General features: G+C 35.0%; 1 protein-coding gene across 1 annotated transcript in view; it reads right to left on the bottom strand.

The window, feature by feature from the left end:
• The window catches only part of LOC107548974 (myosin-IIIb), a 70,996-nt gene that overhangs the window by 31,446 nt on the left and 14,056 nt on the right, over positions 1-25,494 (bottom strand). The window contains 10 exon segments of the mRNA XM_071582274.1: positions 1,390-1,455; positions 1,919-2,005; positions 3,082-3,182; positions 4,405-4,521; positions 4,604-4,712; positions 9,086-9,211; positions 12,119-12,221; positions 14,793-14,949; positions 15,074-15,176; positions 23,580-23,682. Coding sequence (XP_071438375.1) covers positions 1,390-1,455; positions 1,919-2,005; positions 3,082-3,182; positions 4,405-4,521; positions 4,604-4,712; positions 9,086-9,211; positions 12,119-12,221; positions 14,793-14,949; positions 15,074-15,176; positions 23,580-23,682 — 1,072 coding nt within the window.

Below are 25,494 nucleotides of genomic sequence, written 5' to 3' on the forward strand. Positions count from 1 at the left end.
TATATATATATAAATCATTTAAATTTACACTAATTATTACAAATATGGAGGATTACCACAGAAAATAATTTTTGACCTTCAGATTGTAAAATGCAAAAAAAAGTTTCATTTTGCTAAAGCAATTTGTCACGAATTCGGTTCATGGACTTCCGTTTATTCACCACCAGATGTCACCCTTTCCATTTGACTCTCGCACTACACAAACTGTTGCATAGCACCCCGGACTACATTTCCCATCATTCTTTGCACAATTTGCACACTGCCCTGATTGCACTCATTGCACACAGCTGTTTCTAATTACCTCATTCACTATATAACTCCCACTCTAACCACATTTCTCGGCTGAGTATCGTTTAGCCTGTACCCCTTTCCGAGTCTCCATGTTTTCCTTGTTTTGCCTTGCCTGGTTTTGCGGTTTTTGATCTTTGCCTGTTTTCTTGGATTTCTCCCTCTTGTCTCGCCCCTGTGATTCTGTCTGCTTATCGGTGACCTACGCTAGCCCTGTGACTATTCTTGTGTTTTGCCCGCCATATACCTGTTTGCCAGTGTTTTGACCCTGCCTGTTTACCACGTCTCTTAAATAAAGCCTGCAGATGGATCCACACGTCTCACGTCTTGTCAGCCCCGTTACAGAATTAAAATGTTTTAAATAAAAATAAGTATTTTAAATATAATTTTAAAATGAGAAGAAATTGCAATGCTTAAATTAATAGATTTAAATTATAATAAATATGTCCAATTAAATAAATAAATAGGTAAATAAATAAAGTATTTTTAATGCAGCTAGATGGAGGATTAACACTGAAAATATTTTTTTCATACTTCAGTTTATAAAATGCAAATACATTTTTTTTTTATTTACGTTAATGCATTAATATTATTATTAATATTTATATAGTTATAAATAAGTATTTTAAAGAAACGGCAATACTTAAATTATTACACCTTATGAGATGTACAAAACCAACATAACAAAGGTCAGTATTTTAAATGCAGGCCAATGGAGGATTACCACATTAAATAATTTTCACCCTTCGGTTAGTAAAATACAAAAAAAACAAAAAACAACTGTATTTACAGTGATGCATTTATGAGGCAAGACAATTATATAAATTATAAATAAATTATGAATAAAAATTAAATGCGTTTTAAAAAGTGGCAATACTTAAAGAAAATGTATATATTAAATTATTAAATGTTTAGGTGTACAAATATCTGTTAAATGCACAAAAAAAGCATCTGTTAAATACATAATTGTAAATGCAATTTAAAAAAAACTTTTTTGTTGTTTGTATTTGTACAAATAAATGTAATTGTGGCCCTATGGAGGACTTGGCAACATGTTTTGTTTTGTGTCTCAGGTTTAACTAGCAACCCCGTCCAGTGTACCTGAGGAAAGGCACTCTGCTCATCCAGCAGTGAGAGAATCCCAATGGGTTTGGTGAGGAACAGGTCCTGAAACAGAGGAACAAACCTGGCATGGGTGAATGAGTTTTCCATGCTGACGAGCTTAAACAGGCCTCTCTCGCTGACGGCGCTGCAGGTTTAGAGCTGAATACTATATGAATGTGACATACATTTAATCTGCAGCTTTCCAAACGGGCGGCTGGTGAACAGCCATAATTACAGGGCAGAGTTCGTGTTTACAGAGCGGGAATCTCACAGGAGAATGAAAACAAGCTTCAGGTTTCTTTTAGCTTCCCATTCAGCAGTGCGCAGGGGATTTGGGTCAGAATGCATGCAGAAATCTGAGAGAGATTCTCAAAGCTACGTGTCCTGCTTCGTCAGCACTTCCCGTGTTCGGGATTTACCACACGGCTGTCTGCCAAACGCAGAGCTCGGGTGTATTTTTGGAGTCAGAGGAAGGGAAATGGGGGGGGGGGCGGGAAGCTGGAAACGGTTCTGAACACAGACGTACCAGTATGGGTTTGTTGTCCTTGTAGGTTATGGTCTCCCATGTGATGCCTTCCTCTTTATATTCTTTCTGCTCCATCAGAAAAATGTGCTGGAGGGAAACGACATTGAAAATGTGATTATTATATTCAGTGAGTTCCAAATCAGGTCCTGTTGAACGAATCGGAAGTGAACAAAAGTGGCATTTAAGGGTTTCTAACATCTACTGCCTTGGTTTTTCTTCAAGCCTTTATTTGAAATAAAGTTAAATGACCAATTACTTTTATTTTTTGTCATTTTTGTCATGTTACAGTAATGCATTTATAATGAGGCAGGCCAAGCAGGTGGGTTTCATTTGCTAAAGCAATTACATAAAATATAAATATGAAATTTAAAGAAAAAATTTAATTATATCATTTAATTTGAAAGATTGCAAAACTTAAAAATGTAATAGATTTAAATTACTACACTTTCAGGCATACAAATATGCCTAATATAACAAAAAAGCCTAGTATTTTTAATGCAGCCCAATGGAGGATTACCACAGAAAAAAAACATTCATTTTGCAAAAAGCAAAAAAAAAAAAAACGGTTTAATTTTGCTAACATATTTATATACATTTTAAAGAGATTGTAATATTTAAAGTTTAATAGATTTCAATTATTACAACTTTAGGTGTAAAAATACATGCAGTATAACAAAAAAGCTTAGAATTTTTAATGCAGCCCAAAGGAGGATTACTGAAAATAATTTTCATGCTTCAATTTGTAAAACGCAAAAAAACTACATTAGTATGCATTTATTATGAGGCAAGATATGCTGGAAGGATTTAACTTTGCTAAAGTGATTATATAAAATATCAATAATACACAAAATGGGAATTTTTTATTATAATTTTAAAGATATTACAATACTTAAAAAATGAATAGACTTAAATGATTACACTTTTAGGTGTATAAATGTCCAATAAAAAAAAAAGTCTAGTATTTTTAATGCAGTCCAATGGAAGAGGACCACAGACGCCTTTTATCTTTCGGCCTTTTTGTAGTTTTACTGACAGAGACAGTCAAAAAGGAGACTTGAATTGAACTTTTTGAAGTGTCAAAGCATGTGCACTACTCAAGCGACATGAAATATGTTTTCCTATACAAATATCAAACTCATAACGAAGCACGATGAAGGACTTACATGGTTGAAGAAATACTGGAGCTGCTCGTTAGCCAGATTAATGCAGAGCTGCTCGAATCGGTTCACAGCAAAGTTTTCAAAGCCAAAAATGTCAAGGATTCCTGTAAAAGAGCAAACCTCGGCTTATACAGTGTAAGATTCTGCATAGGGTTTACTATACTAATGCTAGACTTGCCAAAATATACACCTCTGTCAGCGATGCATGTAATAGCAATCACCAGAAGACCTCATTCACATGTTGTGGGCATGCCCTAAATTATTTGATTATTGGACTAAAATATTTTAAACTTTGAAAGATGCCTTCGACATAGATTTCGATACAAATCCACTTTTGGCCATTTTTGGGTTGGCAGTAGATGTTAACCTTTCAGTAACGGTCCAAAAGGCTTTAGCCTTTACTACTTTACTAGCAAGATGTCTCATCCTTTTAAAGTGGAAGCACGTCTCCCTTTGATACATGGCTAAAAGAAGAGTTTACTTGCATTAAATTGGAAAAAATTAGACTGTCACTCACGGGTTCGTTAAAGACCTTTGACAAGGTGTGGCGCCCCTTTTTAGATGATCTGCTGGCTAACTGTCTTGATACTTAAGCTGAGCATTAATATATAAACATACCATTTTTATTTAGGTTTTTAAACATAAAAAAAGCATTATTTTGTTTATTATTATAATTTTTTTTTAATTTATTACACATTTTTTAACCTCTGTTTTTTTCTTTTCTTTTCTTTTGAAAATAATTGTGTTTTCAAATATGTGACCCTGCCTGTGAAAACCCAGCTAAAGTCATTTTTTTTGTGATTTACTGTTTTCTACATAAAATCATCCTTCATAAAGATGTAGAACATTCTGTGAAAATATAACCTTTATATCTTTAATATTGACTGAGTAAGGCCATGTCAAAGATTTAAATCGTAGTGAAATTATTGGCTGAAATCAAACTTTGATGCTTGCTATCGCATAATAATTGTCAATTATTTTTAAAAAATCATTATAATTTAAAATAATTATTTATAATATGTAGTACGTCAGCCACAGAAAAACCTGTATCAGCCGAGCCAGTGTTATTTTAGTATTATTTATACACTATTATAGTATTTATTAATATTTTGAATTAGATTTTATTTTCAGTATTTGTTTAGCTTTATTTTTTACTTCTATTTAACTTTTTATTTTAAATTAAGCTTGAATGTATTTTTATTTTAGTTTTAGTAATTTTAGCACTTCAAAGTTTAAGTTTGCGTTTGCGTTTTGTTGTAGCTTTATTTTGAATTAAAAGACAGAAACAAGTTTCTCAGTCAAAGTATGAACTGGTATGTTTCTTACCTATTTCATTGAGCTCCACGTCACAGTCTACTTTAGGAGCGAGCAGCTCGTTGACTTTACTGACGATCCATCCGAACACGCGACCGTAGGCCACTTTAGCGATGGAGTCTCTGGCGTCTGAAACGACGTTTAAAACACACGGTGGTCAGTGTGAAGGGTGTCAAACACACTAGTGACTTCGAAGTGAACCTGTGTGTACCTTCAGCCTGCTGCTGGTTGTGGAGTCGCTGGATGGCCTCTCCTCGCGTCACTGACGTGGTGCAGGTCAGACTCTTCAGTAAATCCTCTTCCTGGACGCCAAACTGACCCTGCTTACAGAAACAAGCTCACATGGTTTTGCCAAGAAGAATGCCCTTCTCTTAGGGCCGCATGATGCATCGAAATAAAACAAAATCACAGAATGGCGTAGTGTGATTAGCCGATCACAAAGGCTGCGATTTAATTAAATAAATATATGCGCTGCATGTTTCAGAGTGAAGCGCGGGACTGTGTTCATTTACATGCGAGCGGCTCATTATCACTTAGTTGCTTTAACATGCATTTGAAAACACAACATGTGCCAACCACTTTCCCAAACATGCAACGAGAAGAGCTCAACAGCAAATGAGATACAGCCTTGGTCTGACGCAAGAAGCAAGTCATTTGTAATTTTAACAAGTGCAGTTTCTGTGCTATGGTGGGGCCTGAAACCTGACTGAAATTCTTCATAGAGATCATTTTTTTGCAGAAAGGAGCACAATTGAGTAGACACAACTTTTTCAAAAATTTTAGACATAAAAGGAAGATTTGATATGGGTCTGTAATTTGCCAGTTCACTAGGATCTAGTTGTGGTTTCTTAATAAGAGGCTTAATAACTGCCAGCTTGAATGGTTTTGGGACGTGACCTAAAGACAACGATGAGTTAATAATATTGAGAAGCGGTTCTTCTGCTACAGGTAACAACTCTTGCAGTAATTTAGTGGGTACAGGATCTAACAGGCATGTTGTTGGTTTAGATGCAGTGATAAGTTTATTTAGCTCTTCCTGTCCTATAGCTGTAAAGCACTGCAGTTTATCTTTTGATGCGATGAATGAAGCTAAAGTATTATATGCTGTAGAATCTAAATTTTTTATTGTATTTCTGATGTTATCTATTTTATCAGTGAAGAAATTCATAAAGTCATTACTGTTAAACTGTGAGGGAATATTTAGATCGGGTGGCGTCTGGTTATTTGTTAATCTAGCCACTGTGCTAAATAAAAACCTAGGATTGTTTTGGTTATTTTCTATGAGTTTGTGGATATGCTCGGCCCTGGCAGCTTTTAGAGCCTGTCTATAGCTGGACATACTGTTTTTCCACGCAATTCTAAAAACTTCCAAGTTAGTTTTTCTCCATTTGCGCTCAAGTAGTCCCTGCATTTTTTGTCAAAATAAAAATTTGATGGTTTAACATTTAAAAATAAATTTACTTTAAATTTACAGCTGTAATGTAAAATAAAATTATTATATTTATTGTTATATAATACCTTTTTTTTTTATATTCCATTTTTTGTTTCAGTGAAATATTACCTAAAAAATTTTTTTATTTAGTTAAAAAAAATAATAATAATAATGGTAACACTTTGCAATAAGGTTTTATTTGTTAACATTAGTTAACCATATTAGTTAACAAATATTAATCTCAGTTAATATTAAGTGATATATTATTATTACTAATTAAAAACAAAATAAGCAATATTACTATGTATGAAAATATAGTCTGAATAAAATAATGTATTAAATACATTCATAAAATAATGTATGAAATATGTAATATTTCACACAAAAAAAAAAAAATCGAGCTTTGAGTATTATTTTTATTATTATTATTTTATAGTTAAATTGAAATAGTCGCATAGTTTTGGCCAAATTGTGCAGCCCTACAAACAAGCACAGAAAACCTGGGATTTTCATTATCGCATTTTAAATAAAAATGTTTTATCAGGAAAAAAATAAATAAATAGATTTTCTATTTAAAAAAAATCTATCTAAAAAATAAAATTAAAAAAATCTCTAAATCGTCAATCGTTTCTCTCCCAAAACATGCACACGCTCCTGAGGTTAGTGTCAAGATTCTTTGAATCTAAATCAGGCTAAATCACATTGTGCAATGCTAAACAGATCAAATGTAAGGAATGAACTGTGCAACCAAAACACACACACACACACACACACACACACACACAAAAGGAAAAACAACACAAAAGAAACAGACCCTGCCATTTCGAAAGAACAATGACTGGCCAAATGTGACCAAGACGTAAATGTCACGCAGAAAAGGTCAAGCTAATTTGGGTGTTTAGATGCTGGAGGCCGTTAGTGGATACATATGGGTCAAAGATGTTAAGATGTCCGCATCAAAAGAAATGTACAAAAGTGATTTTATGTCCACAGAAAGCACATTAAATGCAAGTAAAGTGTATTTATGTAAAAATGTAAACAACATGCTTATTCTGACTTGTACATATTAAAATATATAAAAGAATAAGTGAGCATATTAAATTGGGTTATTGGGTTTTAAATGAGTAAAAATTCTTACTGACAAACGGGCAAAACCTAGGATAGTGGCACATTTAAAAAATGTAAAATAACAACTAATTAGTATTTGGGGTGAAAGTAATTAGTCTTAAATTGATTTTTGTTGTAAATATGCCTGACAAGATTCTCCTCAGCGAAAAACTGATGTGCGTTTGCACGCGCTCTCCTTTTATACCCGCGCTGCGGGGCGGGGTGCGCGTGGCGAAGCACGCACGCCAACTGTCATTGGCTTGTTTAGTTAACACTCGAAGGTGATTGGGCTCTCGGGCGAGATCCCAATTCGTCAGTCACTGACGTAACGTCTCCGTTCCCTCCTTCAGGGAATGAGGGTTACACAAGTAACCTAGACGTTACACTGAATGACATTTTAGTGGGTGTCTTCTGTAAATCAGGGAAAAATTTATGATATTTTTTGCTCGGAAAAACAAAAACAAAAATACAATTACATGAAACAGAAAACTTTGTACATTTTTTTTTTGGGGGAAAAACAACAATTTAAAGCAGTATTGTTTTTACGCTTAAACACTTCTTTGTCTTTGACCTATATACATCGGTACAACAAAACACACATCGAATTGAATGTGTCCGATCCGGTTCACAAGTTAAAGTCCACCGCAGCAGATTTGATCAACGGAAATGCACCATTTTTACCTGCTCAGCCAGAAAACAAATATGCAATTTCTATCCAATGAAATATTTCGATCAAACTGCAATTTTCATGAGAAAAATTACAGTTGCCAATAATAACAATAATACTTATTAATAATGATCATTAATATTATAAATATAACAATTATAATTATACAAATATTCAACAAAAGGAAATATCACTATTGTAGTATTTCACTGTAAAATAAAAATAATATAATACATTTTATTTTACAGAAAAACAATACTAATATTTATGGTACTAAATTCCAATGATTATTTTAAAATGTGGCCAGCATTTATTGTGATTATATATCACTAAGACTATAATAATAATAATTATTATTATTATTATTATTATTATAAATAATAATTATTATTGTTGTTATAAATAATATATTTTATTATTATTATTAATGAATAAAAATATTCAATACTAATATTACTATTGTAATATTAAAATTTTAATAATATAATAATAATAATAATTATTATTATTATTAATATATTCAACAAAATAATAATTACTATTGTAATATTTCATGTAAAATAAAAATGTATTATTAATTATTATTATTATTGTTGCTGTTATTTTAAAACAATTATTATTGTTATTACTAAATAAAAATATTCAACAAAAATAAATATTACTACTGTAATATTTCACTGTAAAGTAAAAATAATAAAATACATTTTATTTCACAGTACAACAATACTAATATTTACGGCTGTCCTAAATTCAAAGCTTTGGCTGTTTTTGGCAGAAAACCGCATGGACCATAAAAACTTTCTCTTTTGTTGACAACAGCCGGTTTATAAGCACTTGTTTAGGAAGATGGTTGGTGTAATGCATTCCCAAAAGCACGCTATAATTGACTGAAATGAGTTGCACTGAGATGCTAAAAACACTGGTGGATAATGTAATGAGCTGCTCAAGTGTAAATGAACACAGTGCCACGCTTCACTCTCTGAAACACACATGTATTTATTTAATTAAATCAGTTTTTTAATAATCGCACTAATTGTTACAGCCCTACCTTAACCAGAGCAATGTATATTTACTATATAAATTTCCGTTATTATAAAACGCCATTTTAAAATTCCCGAATTTGCTCTGCATTTAAACTGTGCTGCATCGTCCAAAAGCATTGTAAGTCTAAATAGATTGTAGAAACCATTATGCTTTTGGGAAACGCAGGCTGACAAACCATACTCCTTTGCCCATTTCATGCATCTACTAAGCATTTGCGCTGCATGTTCTGCTGAGGTTTAGGCTATTTGCGTTTTGAACTTTTCTTACTGACCGTCTTCACACTTGTCACCCTAAAAACAGCACTGCTGAAGGTCTGGTGTTAAATATACATTTCACAATGGTTGAGAGCTATCGCATACACCATCACGCTTCATGTTTACTTGTGAATTTCGACAGTGGTGTTGCCACAATTAACATCTGTGAGAAACAAACAGGAAACTCACCGCTGTAGCTTTTAACCAGCCACGTGATGCCTCGGACACCTTCAGAGCATCAGTGTCTGTCGTCTCAAAGGCGATGTTCCCCAAAGACAGAATGCCAGCTAGAATAGTCATCATGTCCACCTTTTCCTGCAAATGAGATGTGAAGGTCTATCAGGGTTTCAGCAGGTTTTATAAAAGTAAATTTAAGACCTTTTCAAGATACGTCAATATGGTCTCTGAATGACAGCATCTTGTATTATCAACGCTTCAAATTTCACATCTCCATTATGTTTTAGATCTCCAAATATAGATAAATCTCTCTGCTCAAATCTAGAGCCTGACCGATATGGGTTTTTTGGGGGCCGATACCGATATTAGGGAGTAAAAAAAGACAGATATCGATAAATTGGCCGATAATCTTTATGTGTAGGCTATATTATAGTACAGTATAGTCAAAAGTTTGGACACCCTTACCATTCGTGTGTCCAAACTTTTGACTGCTACTGTATATAGAATACAGTATATAGCCTACATAAACAGAATATATATACATAAACACATTTTTTGCAATAACTCAAATGTGGTGATCAAACACTTATAATGATGTGACAAACATAGGCCTATGTAGTGGAGGCAGGGTATTTAACAATTTAACAATAAACTTTATTATTCAAAATGAGTGGGACATCAGTGCACTTAACAGTAAACTTCACTTATTATAAATAACTTAAATAACACAAATAAAAAAACAAATAAAAAAATTTGCGCTGTGGATCGCCGGATCGGCTTTCACCGTGGACAAAGCGGATTCCAGCCCAGGGTCGTCACATGTGGTTGCCGCAAGCCCTCCGTACGCTCCTTCGTCGAATCCGCCGGCCGCGCCGTTCTCAAGCCCACCGGCCTCCACTCACTCTAGCCCTCAGACCGTTCCTCTCTCTAGCCCCCAGCCTCTGCTCACTCTAGGCCGCCGCCGTGTGTGACGCTGTGAAAGCGAAACTACTTTGTTTGGCCTTCCAAAAATGGACACGACTAGAAATCAGTGGTTAAGTTGTATTTACAACACTGTTCCAGAACACTTCAACCCAAATATTCAGATGTGTCCAGCACATTTTATGGAGGACTGTTTCCTGATCCTGGGAGAGTAGACTACAATGCCGGCTGTTCTGACTCACAGATTGTAAGTACGTTTTTTATATTTAAAGAATTTGCCACTGATGATTCAAACGCGAGTTTTGAGCAGTGTAGAGTAGCACTTGTTGTTTGTCATTTCTCCGATCACAAATGCAGACATGGTTTTATGTTTACGTGGCGCGATGCAACGCAACGCGTAAAAAGACAGTACAAGTAATTATAATCCATAATTATGTCCCCTCTGGATGCAACGAATGCCTCGTTTATAATGGGTTTGAATGTTTTTGAATCATCACTCCGGCCGGACAGGGCATCATCACAGTATGGTAGGAGCGTAACATTTCCATCACATGCTTGAGGTATTCGGCCAATCATAACGCATTGGATAGCTGGCCAATCACAGCACACCTCTCTTTTCAGACCGATGAGCTTTGTAAAAATCTAAGCATTTCGGAAAGGCGGGACATAGAGGAGAAACAATAATGTACAGTATGTGGAAAATAATGTGTTTTTTCAACCTTAAACCGCATAAACACATTTCATTACACCAAATACACAAAATAATGTTCTTTTTAGCAACATCATATGACCCCTTTAAATAAGTCTTTTTGCAGTTTAATATTCACAGACACAGTCTATATGTACTGACCAGTTTTTTATTTATTCATCAAAAATAAGACAAATTTCATGAAATTCCGCATTATACAGTAAATTCCTTTTTTATGACAGGATTCCGCAATTCCGTCCATATTTTCTGCATCGCGATCAGCTTCAGTGGCTGTAACACAGGCTTTAATGCGCAGACGCATACCGTGATGTGCAGATCAGCTCTAGTCTCTAACGTCACTGAATCTGCTGTTAAAAATTAACAATCCATTCATCATATCATCATGCAAAACTAAGAATTAGAATCATTGTAATGTGACGATCAAATATAGGTGCGGGTGGGTGGCGGGCGGATCATTTGAAGCAGCGGACTCAGGTGAAGTTTGAGCTCATCTGCGCATCTCTACACTACACTGACCTGAGTCGCCAGTAGCAAACAATGGAGCTGGACAAACTAAGTAATTACACCATTCAGAACGTTATATGTTCTGTAAAAAAAAATGTCATATCGGCGGCATATTTGTCGATACAGATATATCGGCGACAGGCTCATATCGGCCGATATATCGGCAAAATTATATATCGGTCAGGCTCTACTCAAAACAACTAGAATAACTTTTACTGTAGCTTCTGATCACACTGCAAAAAAAATCTGTCTGGTTTTCAAGTGCAAATTTCTAAAGATTTTTAATAAACATTTACTTGAGAAGCAAAATGACAAAAGTTTTGTTTAATGAGAAATGTATCAAAATGAAGTGAGTTTATGATTAAAACGAGAACAAATATCTGCCAGTGGGCTCTAAAAAAATCAGCTGAATTTAAAGGGAAAATAAGTCCCCACTGACAGATATATGTTCTCGTTTTAATCACAAACTCACTTCATTTTGCTCAGTTTCTCAGAAAACAAGACATCTTATCTTCCTTTTGCATCTCAAGTAAATGTATCTTGATTTAAGGGTGCTTCGATATTACTTTTAGAAAACAAAACAAAAATACTGAAGAAAATATAAATTTTGCAACATTTAATGCCAATTTAACACTTTCTGCTTCGATTTAACACCTTTTTAAAGACTTCATTTGTGGAAGGGCCAAATTAAGACTTCTTATGGCCTGCAGAAATCCTGGTCTACAAATATAAATCTGTAACACATTGCAAATACTGCACCATTTTTAAACACCATTAACTTTATGGTACTGTAGTATGTAAAATGATATTTTTAAAGTACACATATTCAATGTAGCATCTTATTTAATGAGTAAATGTTATATAAAGCATTTCAAACCACAGGACACACACAAGGAAGGTTTTGTTCTTACCTGCTCCTCAAATCCCACCATGTCCATGGCGTTACACACTTCAGCATATTTCAGACACCAGGCCTGAACCATGTCTTCCTTCCCAAACCTCCCATTCAAATAACTGACAAAAGCAAAAGATGTCATCGTACTGCTGGCTTTTCAGAAATTTGATTCATATTGTATTGAAGATCAGTCTTACATTCGATTTTTAAACAGCTTGAAACACTGATGTGCATGCAACGTTTTGATAAGCAGATGTGATTCGGAAAGACAGTATTGAGTGAATACAATGGTGTTATGGGTTAAATAGGAACCCCGTTGGCTTTCATGCAATTCACTGAAAATCAACACAAAACTTTTAATGATGAGACCTTTTGTAATCAGGCTCTCAAAAAATATATAACAATTTGGACATAGATTTATCGGCCAACATATCGGTTATCGGCTTTCAAAAATAAAGAATAATCGGTTATCGGTATCGGCCAAAATTTTCATATCGGTGCATCCCTAACAAAAAAGCTTTATTGTAGCTTGTCAAAAACTAAAATATCAAATACACGAGAACTTAAAACTGGGCGTTTATTCGAAATTGAAGACTCGTCTTCTGAATCATCCAAGGAGAAATCGCTGTCTCTTCATATAAATATATAAAGTCACACTCAACAAATCTGTGTTTTGTTAGTTTAGTTTTTAGGATCTCAATTACTAGACTGTTGTACGGAAAATAAGTGTGAGAATCCCATTTTACCCTCATAAGGGTTTGAAAACCAGACATAAATAGAACAGGCTCTTTATAACAAGTACAAATAGATATAAATTATTTTATTAGATACCATTAATTTTATATATTACTATTAATACTTTATAACTATGTAAATGTTCATAATTTTAGATGCAATAGAGGTTTTATGGCTTTGCACGATTCTTTAGTATTTTTATTCTTTAGCATTTTTATTTAGTGTTAATTTTTGGTGATTTGCATAGAAACCAATAGGGGTCAATTTGATTTCCAACCATAATTATTAAAATTAATATATTATAATTAATATATTAAAACCATAAAACCATTTTCGTTACTTGAAATAAAATAAATGTTAACTGAAATAAAATGAATTATAAAAAACTTATTTCAGCTAGTTTCCAAAGCAATAATTCTGTTGCCTATTTTAATTTAGTTCCCTTTCAGTCGGTCAGGCAGCTGGATGCAATAATCGCATGCCAATGTGCATTGGCTCGTTAAGTTTACACTCGAAGTAGATTGGTCCCTCTAAGCGAGATCCCAATTTCGTCGGTCCTCCGACGTGACGTCTCCGTTCCCTCCTTCAGGGAACGAGGGTTACATACGTAACCGAGACATTTCACTTGATGTACTAAAATAACTAAAACTGAAATAAAAAGAGAAACTATATATATATATAAAACTGCTAAAAATGAAAAACACACAACAAAATTTCTAAAACTTTTACATAAATTAAAATGAAAACGGAAAATATAAAAATAAAAAAAGATTCAAAATATTAATAAAAACTAATAGTATGATACTAAATACAATTTTTAAATACTTTTGTGTGTAACTCAAGCCTTGTCAATCTAGTGAATTTGTTAAAATCACTGTAATGCACAACCTTGTGTGTTTTCGAATGTGTCTCAACCAGTGTTGGGGAAAGTTACTTTTAAAAGTAATGCATTACAATATTGCGTTACTCCCTAAAAAAGTAACGAATTACGTTACTTAGTTACTTTTTATGGAAAGTAATGCGTTACATTACTTTTGCGTTTCTTTCGCGTTACTTTTTAAATATAATCAGGGCTTGATTGTTTTTAATATAAGAAGTTCTATTTATAGCAAATGTAAAAGCCCTTTCACACCAAAAAGTGTAATGAATAAACCTCAGGCTGAAGCTAAAGTAAATTCACGTCTGTACAGTAAACACAGGAGAATAAACACTCTTCAGCAATAAAAAACTAAGCACAATTGTTAGTTTATCAAAAGTCATTTGTGCTTATTAGTACGGTTGAACTGGATCATCAAAGGTCAGCAGCAAAGATATCGGTTAATAAAATGGGATTAGATACATTTGATAACATATTTAATTATTGCAGGTTTGCGTCATATTCTGAGTTTGCATTTCACTGTTTTAATTCATTTTGATGAATACTAAATCTGTTTTTTGTGAGTGGGATGAATTAAAGCATGTTCACATTTAGTCTGGAGCTACAGTAACATCAGGTTCACACAGCGCACACAACGCCTCTGTACTCCCGATTTCTCCCGATATGGGGACAGGAGAGCTGTCAGTCAATAAATGGGAAAACAAAGTAACTGGCATTACTTTTTTGAAAAAGTAACTCAGATATTTTCTTGTAAATTAAAAAAGTAATGCGTTACTTTACTAGTTACTTGAAAAAAAGTAATCTGATTACGTAACTCGCATTACTTGTAATGCGTTACCCCCAACACTGGTCTCAACCAATCAGATCTTTGCATCACCTGACAATGTTTTGTATCGACCTTTTACACAATGAACACCGTACTAAGAAACATGCCGTTCATGCCATAGATAGTTCTGTGAGAGGCGTCATGTGACACACCTTCAATAAACTGCATAGATAAGATGCTAATCTATGACCTGCAGCGTGAACAATGTTGCTAATCCGGTTTCAAAAGCACATGACATCACAGATGACTCACCGGTAGCGCTTGGGGTCCAGGAGGCCGTATATCTCTTTATCCTCCGTGGAGATGCCGGCAAACATGAAGTAGAAGATATGGAAGTTCTGCTCACCCTCGTCCTGATGAACCACACGGGATTTCTCCAGGAGGTACTCATTGATTTTGGCCCCTTTTACTATGAAGATATCGAAATTTAGGTTAATTGTTTTTATTGGTCTAGAAACACGCCCAATGGAAGTTAAATGATCCATTACGGTCAGTGGGAAGAGTGTTATCTTTTCTGTCTGTCGTAAACAAACCTGAAGAGTTCTGGAAGCGGAGCTGGATGTATTTCCCGAAGCGACTGCTGTTGTCATTCATGACCGTCTGAGCGTTTCCAAAGGCCTCGAGAAGTGGATTCACCTATTCAGACACAATCATGTTAGGCAGAATCTAAACATAGAACTAGAAAGCTCTGGTTTTAAAAAGTATCCCAGAATGCACCACAAAACTGGTTGAGAGAACGGCGACATGTTTTGGTCACAGCATCAATTTGTTCACTATCATTGGTTTTCTTTACAGTTTTCTTGTCAACATTTCTCTTTCATTTAGTTTAACTTGATGTACTAAATAACTAAAAACTTTCTTGATGTACTAAATAACTAAAACAGTTCTAAAAACAGTACAACACAAACACGAGCAATATCACACGAGGCCGCAGGTAATCACAGCGTGCCGATATAAAGCCATATCGCACAGCTACGAGTGTGATATTGCGTTTATACAACAGTTCGATGGCAGGAGTGTGTAAATACATAAGAAACAACAACGGAGTGCCTTTAAAACCCCTCTTTTGTGCGGAACTACTTCCTTCCGCCACAGATTCTAATCTCAGTTTGACAGTTTAACAGCTCAAGATCCATTACTAATTCAAAAATATTACTTTAGAACTAGTAACAAAGGAACGTTGAGTTGCTTCATTGAAAGCTTATTGTATCACTGTATTAAAAGCTCACTGTATTACGTAGAGTATTATGAGAGAGAGATGGGCTGAGAGTGTTACCTGCATCTGACACAGCATTCATTCTTCAGCTCAACTTCATATTCACAATAAAACATTAGTATGAATGTGCGCTGAGGAAAGCGATATCTTTGTCGCACTGTCCTTTCATCTGTTATGGGTGATTTCTGATGACAGCACTGCTCAGTGCATTTGTTAACTGCTTCTTACAAGCTGTTATTAAAAGTAAATATAGCTTCCGTTTCAGTCTCTTTCAATATAAAAGTCTTTAAAGCTGACTCACTCAGAAAAACAGTCTCTTGTCACCATCTAATGGCGGAACAATGTAACTAAAATCCCCATCACGAACACTGTTTCCCAATACTAAATACTACTATTATGTATATAAAATATTATTTATTGAATAATAAACAACAACAACAGCCATCATAGAAGTTGCTAGACACTTCAGTCAAAAGTACAAAGGCAGCGCATTGATATACAACAGCACTGAAGTTACATAAAATATAACGTGATGAGATTTTGCCCTCAGCCAAAACTATTTGCTCTGGAACAAATAATAGATTAATGAGACCAAAGACCGCCCACTAGATTTACCCAAAATGAATTATATCTCATGTTTAACCACTATAGAGACATCAGAGCCAGCGGCTAATTCCAGAAGATCTGGCCGAGGTGAGGCTGCTCTCGGCGGGTTCATGAGCGCTGAACGCCCGCTGACGCCCTGTAGCTCACATCTCCCAAAACATCGGAGCAAATTTTCACATATTTAAAGTCTAAACAAGTACATTAACGCCTAAAAAACTCTTAAAACTACATTCCGTGACACAAAAACAGTATTATTTTTAAATTACAGTGGATTTGTGCGTCCGCCATGACACTCGCTGTGAAAAATACGGCAAGCAGAGTGATACAAACGGTGAAACGGTTGGAGTTCTCTTTTCACTAGAATATCGCACTCCTCTCAGCCAATCAGATTCAAGGACCAGAAAGAACTGTTGCATAAATATATATACACAAACACACATTAATCAATTATAAATCAATGTATTTATAATGATATATATATATATATGTATTTATAATTTAAACATTGAGGAACAATGTTTTAAACTGTGCTCCGTCTGCCAATCAAAAGTTAAATAACTTACAGTTTTGTATCAACTATTGACTCATTTGTCTTTTTTCGTTCAATTTATTGGTCATTTAACAAATTTTATTAATAATATAAGAGCTCAGAAGAGCTGAGCTATGAAAGAGCAGCCTCTGAGCAATAAAAGTCTCCTCTGGGACAATTTTGACAAGCAAGAGAGCAAAACAACAAGCAAGAGAGCAAAAGGAAACAGGGAAGACGCTAAGAAAAAGTGCGCCATACTGTTTCTTTCTTCTTCTTTTGTTCTATGGTCGTTTACATGCTTAGTGCATATCGCCACTTAATTGATGGTTGTGCAATAATTTTTTTTTTTTTCCGTTTAATCTTTAATCCTTGAGAATATGAATTATATTGTTTGTTTAATTATATATTAAGTCATATCAGATATGTATTTTGATTTAGAATTTAGACATTATAGAAAATGCCGATCCATGTGTGAGATGATAATATAAAATGTAATAGATAAATATATATAATATAATAATAAAACATATATTGTAATATTATATAATGTTGTGCACTATCTGTCACGGCTCGTCAGTAGATCACACGCGCGCTGATAGCGCTGAAGTGAACTAACCCTGCAACATAACCTGCTCCGGAGCAGGTTATCTTCAGAGAGCAAGTTACTATGGTTACTTACATACCCTGAAAGTAACCTCCCGATTTTGGAACTGAAAGCCGAGGTTATGCGCTCTCTTATCCTCAAACATACCCGGCAGGGCCGGAGTGGGACTCATTTTCAGCCCTGAAGTTTCATGCCTTAGACCAGCCCACTTTGTTTTGTTTTTTTTACTGGCCTTTTCAGTAAAGTCTTGTGCTTTTTATTATGTATTTTTTATCTATAATTTTTTGCTTGCATATCTCCAACAATGACTTTTTGCTTTTTTGAGCAAGGTTCTGCTGTCAGGGGAGTCAAAAGATAATTACGTCATCATTGCTAACTAATATAAGACATGGAAAATAAGGGACAATTGTGATTCTTTATCTTATTCTTTAAGAAAAATGTCTATTCTTGTGAAAAATAAGTGTTTATTCTTTAAGAAAATAAGGGACGTTCCAAATATTTGTACTGTACCATAATGTAGGCCTAAGTCTGCCTGCAGTTAAAAAGTTCTCAGAAATAATCACAATTGTTTTGATGAACCTATTTATGTACAATTATTCTAAAAATAATTTTAAATGTCATACAAAAAATGGCATCGGCCTGAGTAAATTGTACCATTATAGAATTGCGACTTCACACGTGTAATTGAGGAGGTGAAAATACTGTGAAATTACAAATGGCATGAAATTTGAAAATGAAACAACTGAAGGTCTATGAAACGTCAGTCAATCAAGCATTTTTTTTTTAAACAATGGCACTTAAAGTTTTGATCTGAAATATTATTGCAACTATAGTCTTTGAATGAATGAAAATGCATATTTTTCAATTAAAGAAAACTTAAGAGAGTGTGGGCCGCTTCTGGTGCTTGGATTTTTACTTCAGTAATGAGGTCCAAGTTTAAGAATAGCCTACGCAAGAAGTTTTTTTTTTTTGTAATGCATTTTTTTCCCTCTCTGTTTAACAGCATAATTTACAATGAAAGACATCTTCCCTCAGGTAGATTAAACGTTTTCCTGCCGTGCTGGATGTTGGACTCATGATCAATAAGTTGTTTGCATTCGCCCAAACTGATTTTGTAAAATAAAAAAGTGGCCGGTGAAGGGTGCAGTTAGCGCGAGACCTGCTCGCTGTGAAGCGGGAGCAGCCGGCAGAGAATTCAGCTTGCTCTTAAAGCCTTCCTCAAACACCTATGTTCACAAATAAAACAATGATTTGTGCAAAAATAATGATTAGTTATCACAGTCTATTTTAGCTATCAATTGAGAATTTGTTACTGATATGATCTGGTGAAAATAATAATATGGCCTGCGAGAAAATGAAATAAAAATAGTGGGGCTGCTTTGAGTGCTGGCAGCATAGGAACAGCATAGTTCAACCCAGTGGCATGACAACACTGGCCCTCGCGGCCCAAAAAATTGACCGGCCCACCAGGACTCCTGGCTCCTGAAATAGACAGTTAATTCATCTCATGCAGACGCAGAACACATGTGTTAATTTTGCAGTCAGCTGTAGTCTGTGCCATGTGTTCAAGCGTAGCTTTTTGGTCCAGACGCGGCCAACGCAAGGCGACAACACCGTTCTTTGAAGTCGGCTTGGTGTATCCCCGGCCTTAAAGCACATCACACATCGTAGGAACAGGATGTTGAAATGTGTTATACAGAAACACAAATGCAGAAGGAGAAGTCACATGGAGCAAAGGTTGCTGACTCAGAAAGATAACAGAAAGAAATTTCTGAGTCACACCAGTGTGTGAACTGTTCTAGCTGATGCAATGCTTTAGAGAGTCATAGTCACTTCCTAAACTTAGTCAGATGTCTCTCTGAGCTCCCCCAGACATCCTGTCTTCCTGAAAGAGTTGTGAGAAAATGTTCATACAATTTTGGAAACACGCTGGCAACCAGTTCGAGTGCTCAGACCTGTCAAAATCTTGGCTTAACCAATGGCAGATGGATGAAGTGTTCGGAAAACCTGTTTAAAAATGTTTTTATTACATTTGCACGGACTAGTGATGCAGAAAGCACATATTTCACCTTTAAGAAACGATCAAACTTAAATGTTAACAAAACATCCTTATGTTTTCTATATAAAGCCGATACAGGCCTACATGATATAGGATTATTTAATGCAAAGATTCTTCTCTGCAGTGAAATTTATATTTATTTCACATAATATTTACTAAAATAATCACTTGAAAAAGAATCAATTTGAAAAAAAAAAAAAAAAAAAATCTGAACTGTAAAAATAAACAGATTTATAATTTCATCGAAGATCGTGAGGATTGTGGCATGAAATGTTTATTAGATATTTAAAGACTTGCTTAAAATACGTATTTACTGAATGCTGTCAAAATAAACTCATGACTCTTGTTGGCCAACCAGAAAAACTTATTGGCCAATGCCGATATTTAAAAAATTGCCAAATATCGGCCGATAATATATCGTGTGACCGATAAAACATTTTCCCAATGTTTGACCGTCTCATTGTTCTCAATAGCTATGTTTCTGAATAAATCAACTTATGCTGAAAATTGTAATATTGCATAAAACATTTGCAAATAAAGCACCGTTTCCATTCCATGTGTTCATAAGAACAAAATCATCACTTTCTGGGAAACTGGCACAAAGTATCAATAATAAAAATAAAAGTTGCTACAAAAGAGACCTTTTTCTCCAACATAATAAATTACTTGCACCAGACGAAACGCAATAACAAACGCTGTCATGTTTTCTTGAGTTCAGATGCTTGATCTTGGCGTTTCCATTCAGAGTTGTTTTTAAGTTATATCCCAAAATTTGCATAAAAATACATGAATGGAAATATAGCTAATGTTCTTAACTACAACAATAGGGGAACAAAAATAGTTCGCAAAATAATTGTTTATAGCATTCAAGTAATGCAAACGTTAAAGCCTTAAGATAAAACGTTACAAATCAACATTTAATAAACGTTGCTAAGAACATTGTGCTAATGTTCCTATACACACACATTAGAGAACCAGGACAACCTAACAGTCCCACAATCAAAATGGTTGTTTTGACAGCATTCCTTTGTTTATGTAAGTAGTTGATGTATCTAAACGTATGTAAAGTAGATCTACTATTAAATTGCATATGAATGTAAACCCTCCAGGGTTAAAAGATGTCATATTTCTCATTCTGAAAAGGTTCTGCAAACAAACATCATGAACCAGCAGTGAAAACAGGACATTACAAAGTCAGCGAACCTACAGGAGCAGAAGTAAAACCGCAGCAATTATAGTAACAACAAAGATGGATATCAATACATACTGGGTTTCAAAATAACCAACCAGCATGAGTTTACAGAAGTGAGGGTCTCTAGACTCACTCAAGAACACACAGTCATTCGCAACTTAAGCAACTCATTTCATCAGAACTGATGCTAGGAGAGCATATGATGTGCCAAGAACTGGACATTTCACTGCCTGAAAGCGCATCTCACGATAAAGTCAGTTTCAATGATCTGAAGCAACACAGGAAACTTATATTATCTTAGTTTATACCTGTTTTTCTTGAACAATCACAACCGACACGTTTTTGACTATGTGGTGCAATCGACAGTAAAATTAGCCAACCTGCTGTTGAAACGCAAAAGACGGAATGGAACCTGGGTGTTTTGTAATGTTTACATTGACGCAGTGGCAGACATGATGAATTTCAGCGTGAACATGACAGCATGGAAATGTGTTTTACTGTAACGGCTACGGCCTATAACTACAGATCTGAGCGGGTCAAGATGGTTTCAAATCACAACACTAGACTGTACCAGGAAGTACTGAAGGAACAAACAGAAATAACCTCTACCATGCACATCTGTTCCTCAAACCAAACCGAGACCTCAACTTACAAAAATATTGATGCCACACCCACATATTTTCAAACACCACATGCAGTCACATGAGTATTTATATATAAAGTTTAAGAGGGATTGATTTTAGAGCCTTTTGCTTTTTTTTATTTATTTGCTATTTATTATTATTATTATTATTATAAGTGGGTGTTCTCATTCTAAAGCGCATTTGATTAGATAGAAACGCCTCAACTGCAAGAGGAGTAATCATTTTCTTTAGGCATTTTTCTTGAAGAAAAAGCTTTTGCATGTGTATATCTGCTAAATCTTTTAGGTTTACACTAGCATGACGATGCAGGGTTTCTTTAGGTTTTATGAAGGAATATTAAGACTTTTTCCAAGACCATTTTAAGGAAAATTTAAGGAATAAATTGAAGGGAACATAATTTATCAATAAAAGTTGCATTAGAGACACTTTAAATTTTGAAAATACAGCTTCATACAGATTTTCATTACTTTTTGATACATTTGACAAAAAATATGATATTGAAATAACTTTTACTGTACCTTCTGATGACAATGCAATAAAGTGACGTACTTCCTTTGTCAATTGTCTCGTTTCCAGTGCAAATGTCTAAATATTATTAAATAAAAACAATAATAATAATCATTGCAAAATGACATCAGATAGCAGAAAAATCAACTTAACTCAAAGGAAAAACAAGTTTTCATTCCCCATCGACAGATACTTGTTCTTGATGTTTGTTGAGCATAAACACATCATTTTGTGCAAACACAAGACTTCATATATTCATTTTGCATATCAAGTAAATGTATCCTGATTTAAGAATGTTTAGGTATTTGTATTGGAAAAGAAAACAAAAGTGCATGTTTTTGCAAAAGTTTTTTTTCAGTGCATGCAACATTTAATGCCATGACTATGAATTTAAGACTGTCTGCTCTGATTTAAGACCTTTTTAAGGTCGTAATTTCTGGAAGGATGAGTTAAGACTTTTAAAGATGTTTTTAAAGGTGACATATTATGCCCCTTTTTGCAATATGTAATATAAGTCTCTAGTGTCCCCAGAATGTGTCTGTGAAGTTTCAGCTTAAAATACTCCACAGATCATTATATAATTTTGCCTATTTTGAGTGGAAGCAGAAACGGGCCTGTGTCTTTAAATGCAAATGAGCTGCTGCTCCCCGCCCCCACAGCTCGTACCTGCTAAAAACATCTGTTTTGGTTATGATTATCATGTTTATCGCGCTGAAATCATGCGTTTTTAACCATATGAGTTTAACCTTCTGATATACGGTTTTCTTAGCGCACACATCAGAAGCACGCGCACAGAAAGCGGCTGTCACAGCATGCGAGTACTAAACTAAGTTCTCATTCACACACAAGTTTACTTTAAAAACACACGAGTTGCAAAAACAGTGGGTTATGTCTGTGAAGGTAAACAGCTGGGAAATAAATCGCTTGTTTATTTTAGATCTGTGTGGCAGCAGCAATATACAGTAGCCTAAATAAATCAATAAATGCACTGCTCTGTTGCCTCTCTGAGGCTGGGACTCTAAACAGTGTTCTGAGCTCGTCTGTGCAGCCAAACACAGAACAGTTAGCATGCTTTGCTCAAACTTTCACCATGGCATTAGAGCTGCTACACTGTTGTCGCTTGCGAAATCAAAATGACGGTGCCTTGAGTGGAAGTTTACAGATTAAGGGGCGATAATATTATAATGAGATCCCTTTGCCACGTCACCAAGAGAGTGAAATCAGACGCGCTCGTTTTCTCAGACGCTTGCAGAAAAAGGCTTACCAAAACAAAAAGGCTTACTGGGTTAATCTTTTTCACGTTTCCTTGGTTGGTAGATACACCAGGGACCTGATTATAGCACTTAAAACCTGGAAAAGTAAGACTTTCATGATATGTCACCTTTAAGACCTTTTTAAGACTTGCAGAAACCCTGAGATGACCTCAACGCTAACAGACACAGACTAAAAGCCACAAAAGTCCACAAACACATTATAACAAACAAATTAAACACACCCCATATACCCACCATTTGAATATGTCAGAAACCACACGTGCCTTTAACACACACACGAGAAGTGGCCTTCCTGTGTGTAAATCAAACCCCCACCACCTGAACGCAGCGGGCAATCATGTCTCATTGCAGTCCTAATCTGTGCAAACCTGGTGGCTGTATTCAGATGTCAGATCTGACGGGCCGTACCTGCAGGATCTGCTGCTCTAGCTGTGAGTTGGCCTTGCACAGCTCCATGATGTGTCTCAGCAGCAGTTTGGTGCTCTCGGTTTTCCCCGCGCCGCTCTCACCACTGCGGGACAAATGGATACAACATATCAGACTGTTAGTGCTGTAGTAAAATAAACACTGGTGTCATGGGAAGGGGTCACAAAAGTGGAACTGAAGTGCATCAAGATACAAGAGAAAACAAAAACATGTCCAGTTCCTATTTAACAGCAGAGTCAAAAAAAGTCTTTATCTGGACTTTATTTTCATGTCAATTAAAAACCATTACAGACACGGATGTTTTACTTTTGAGCTTGCCTGCAATTCTTAAGAAAATCATTCTGGTCAAAAAATTCAATTAGTATATATTAAATGTAGCAAATTTAGTGACAAAATGATAAATATATATATATATATATATATATATATATATATCAAGACTATTATAGTTATTCATATTTAGAATTAGTTTTTATTTTTATATTTTCCATTTTCATTTTAACCTTAAGTTTTTTTTTGTTTGTTTTTGTTTTTACATTTTTATTCATTTTATATTTGTATTTTCTATTTCATTTCAACTTATCTATCTATCTATCTTTTAATTGTAATGGTACAAAAATAGGCTTCATTTTCAATATACATTAATAATATAATATAATTTTCACAATACAAAGTGGTTTACAATATGATCCAAAATTGTTCTTGAGAGTGCTTAAGAGATCCACCCACAATCCAAAGTCTGGAACTAATCAATTTTTTCCACAAAAAGGTGCATGACCTTTGATCTCATTTCAAAGTCGATCTATATAGTCTTGGGAGCAACAATAACATTACGACATCAAACATCATACCGTCTTTCCAAATATAGCAGCATTATTAATAATCGATGACATAGGCATACGTTTATGGTTGTGTTGTCTGGGTGATTATCAGGCTCCCTTCACCAGTACTGATCTCAGCTGTATGGTTTCTAGAGGTGACCACTGGGCTCTACTGAGGGTTGTGGGTTTACTGTTTACATGATCAGAGAAAGTCTGTTGCCCAGTGACTGTGAAAGCAAACCAACTTTTTGTCTTCTGATGGTCTTGTAGCACTGCTCCGTTCCCTATCAATGTACAGAACGCTACTGAGAAATTTACCATGAGGCTCCTTTTCGGAAAAATACATTAAGCCAACCATCCTAATGTTAAAGCAGCAGTGCAGAGTCTCAGAGGAAGGCTGCACGTAGGAAAAACCTTAAATATGATACCGCAATGAGTATAGCTTGTAACCGTCCCGCTGAGCACTCCCAGAAGGGCAAATTACAATTACATTTATAAGGGAGGACTCCACAGACTATTTTGAGTTTAACCAGTCCCAGTAACACACAAACCAAGAAGCTGACCACAAAAATATCCTCAAAAAGTGTTTATATATGAAATGCCACAAAAAAAACCTCATAAAGACACAAACAACACGTAAGCAAAAAGTCTGATTCATGAATGTTCTCCTTTGCTTTCAAAATGAGTAAAGAATTACTAAAGAAAAGAGCTTATCTGTTCATTGTCCATTAAATAGTGCTTTATCCTAGAAAGTCTCTGTCCCTTAGTGAAGATGATGGCGATGAGTTGTAAAATTAGTGAGGAGCAAACATCCCATAAGATTCCTTTCTAGAGTGAGCTCCAATTAGCTTTGTTTGAAGATCTCCAGGCGCTACATTAGGGTGCGTTGTAATGACTTTATCCTGATAACACTCCATCATCATCAATCAGTGGAACCAGTCAAATCACCGTTACTATTGGCATGGGTCACCCCAAATCCCAAATGATAAGCGGAGTAGCATAAGCATTGTAGAAGGTCTCATAAATAGGTATTTAGGATCATCAATGTTGTAGATGAAGGTAAGAAAAAAGTCCTT

Source organism: Sinocyclocheilus grahami, unplaced genomic scaffold (genome assembly GCF_001515645.1).
Source record: "Sinocyclocheilus grahami isolate Dianchi unplaced genomic scaffold, SAMN03320097.WGS_v1.1 scaffold359.1, whole genome shotgun sequence".
Classification (NCBI taxonomy): domain Eukaryota; kingdom Metazoa; phylum Chordata; class Actinopteri; order Cypriniformes; family Cyprinidae; genus Sinocyclocheilus; species Sinocyclocheilus grahami.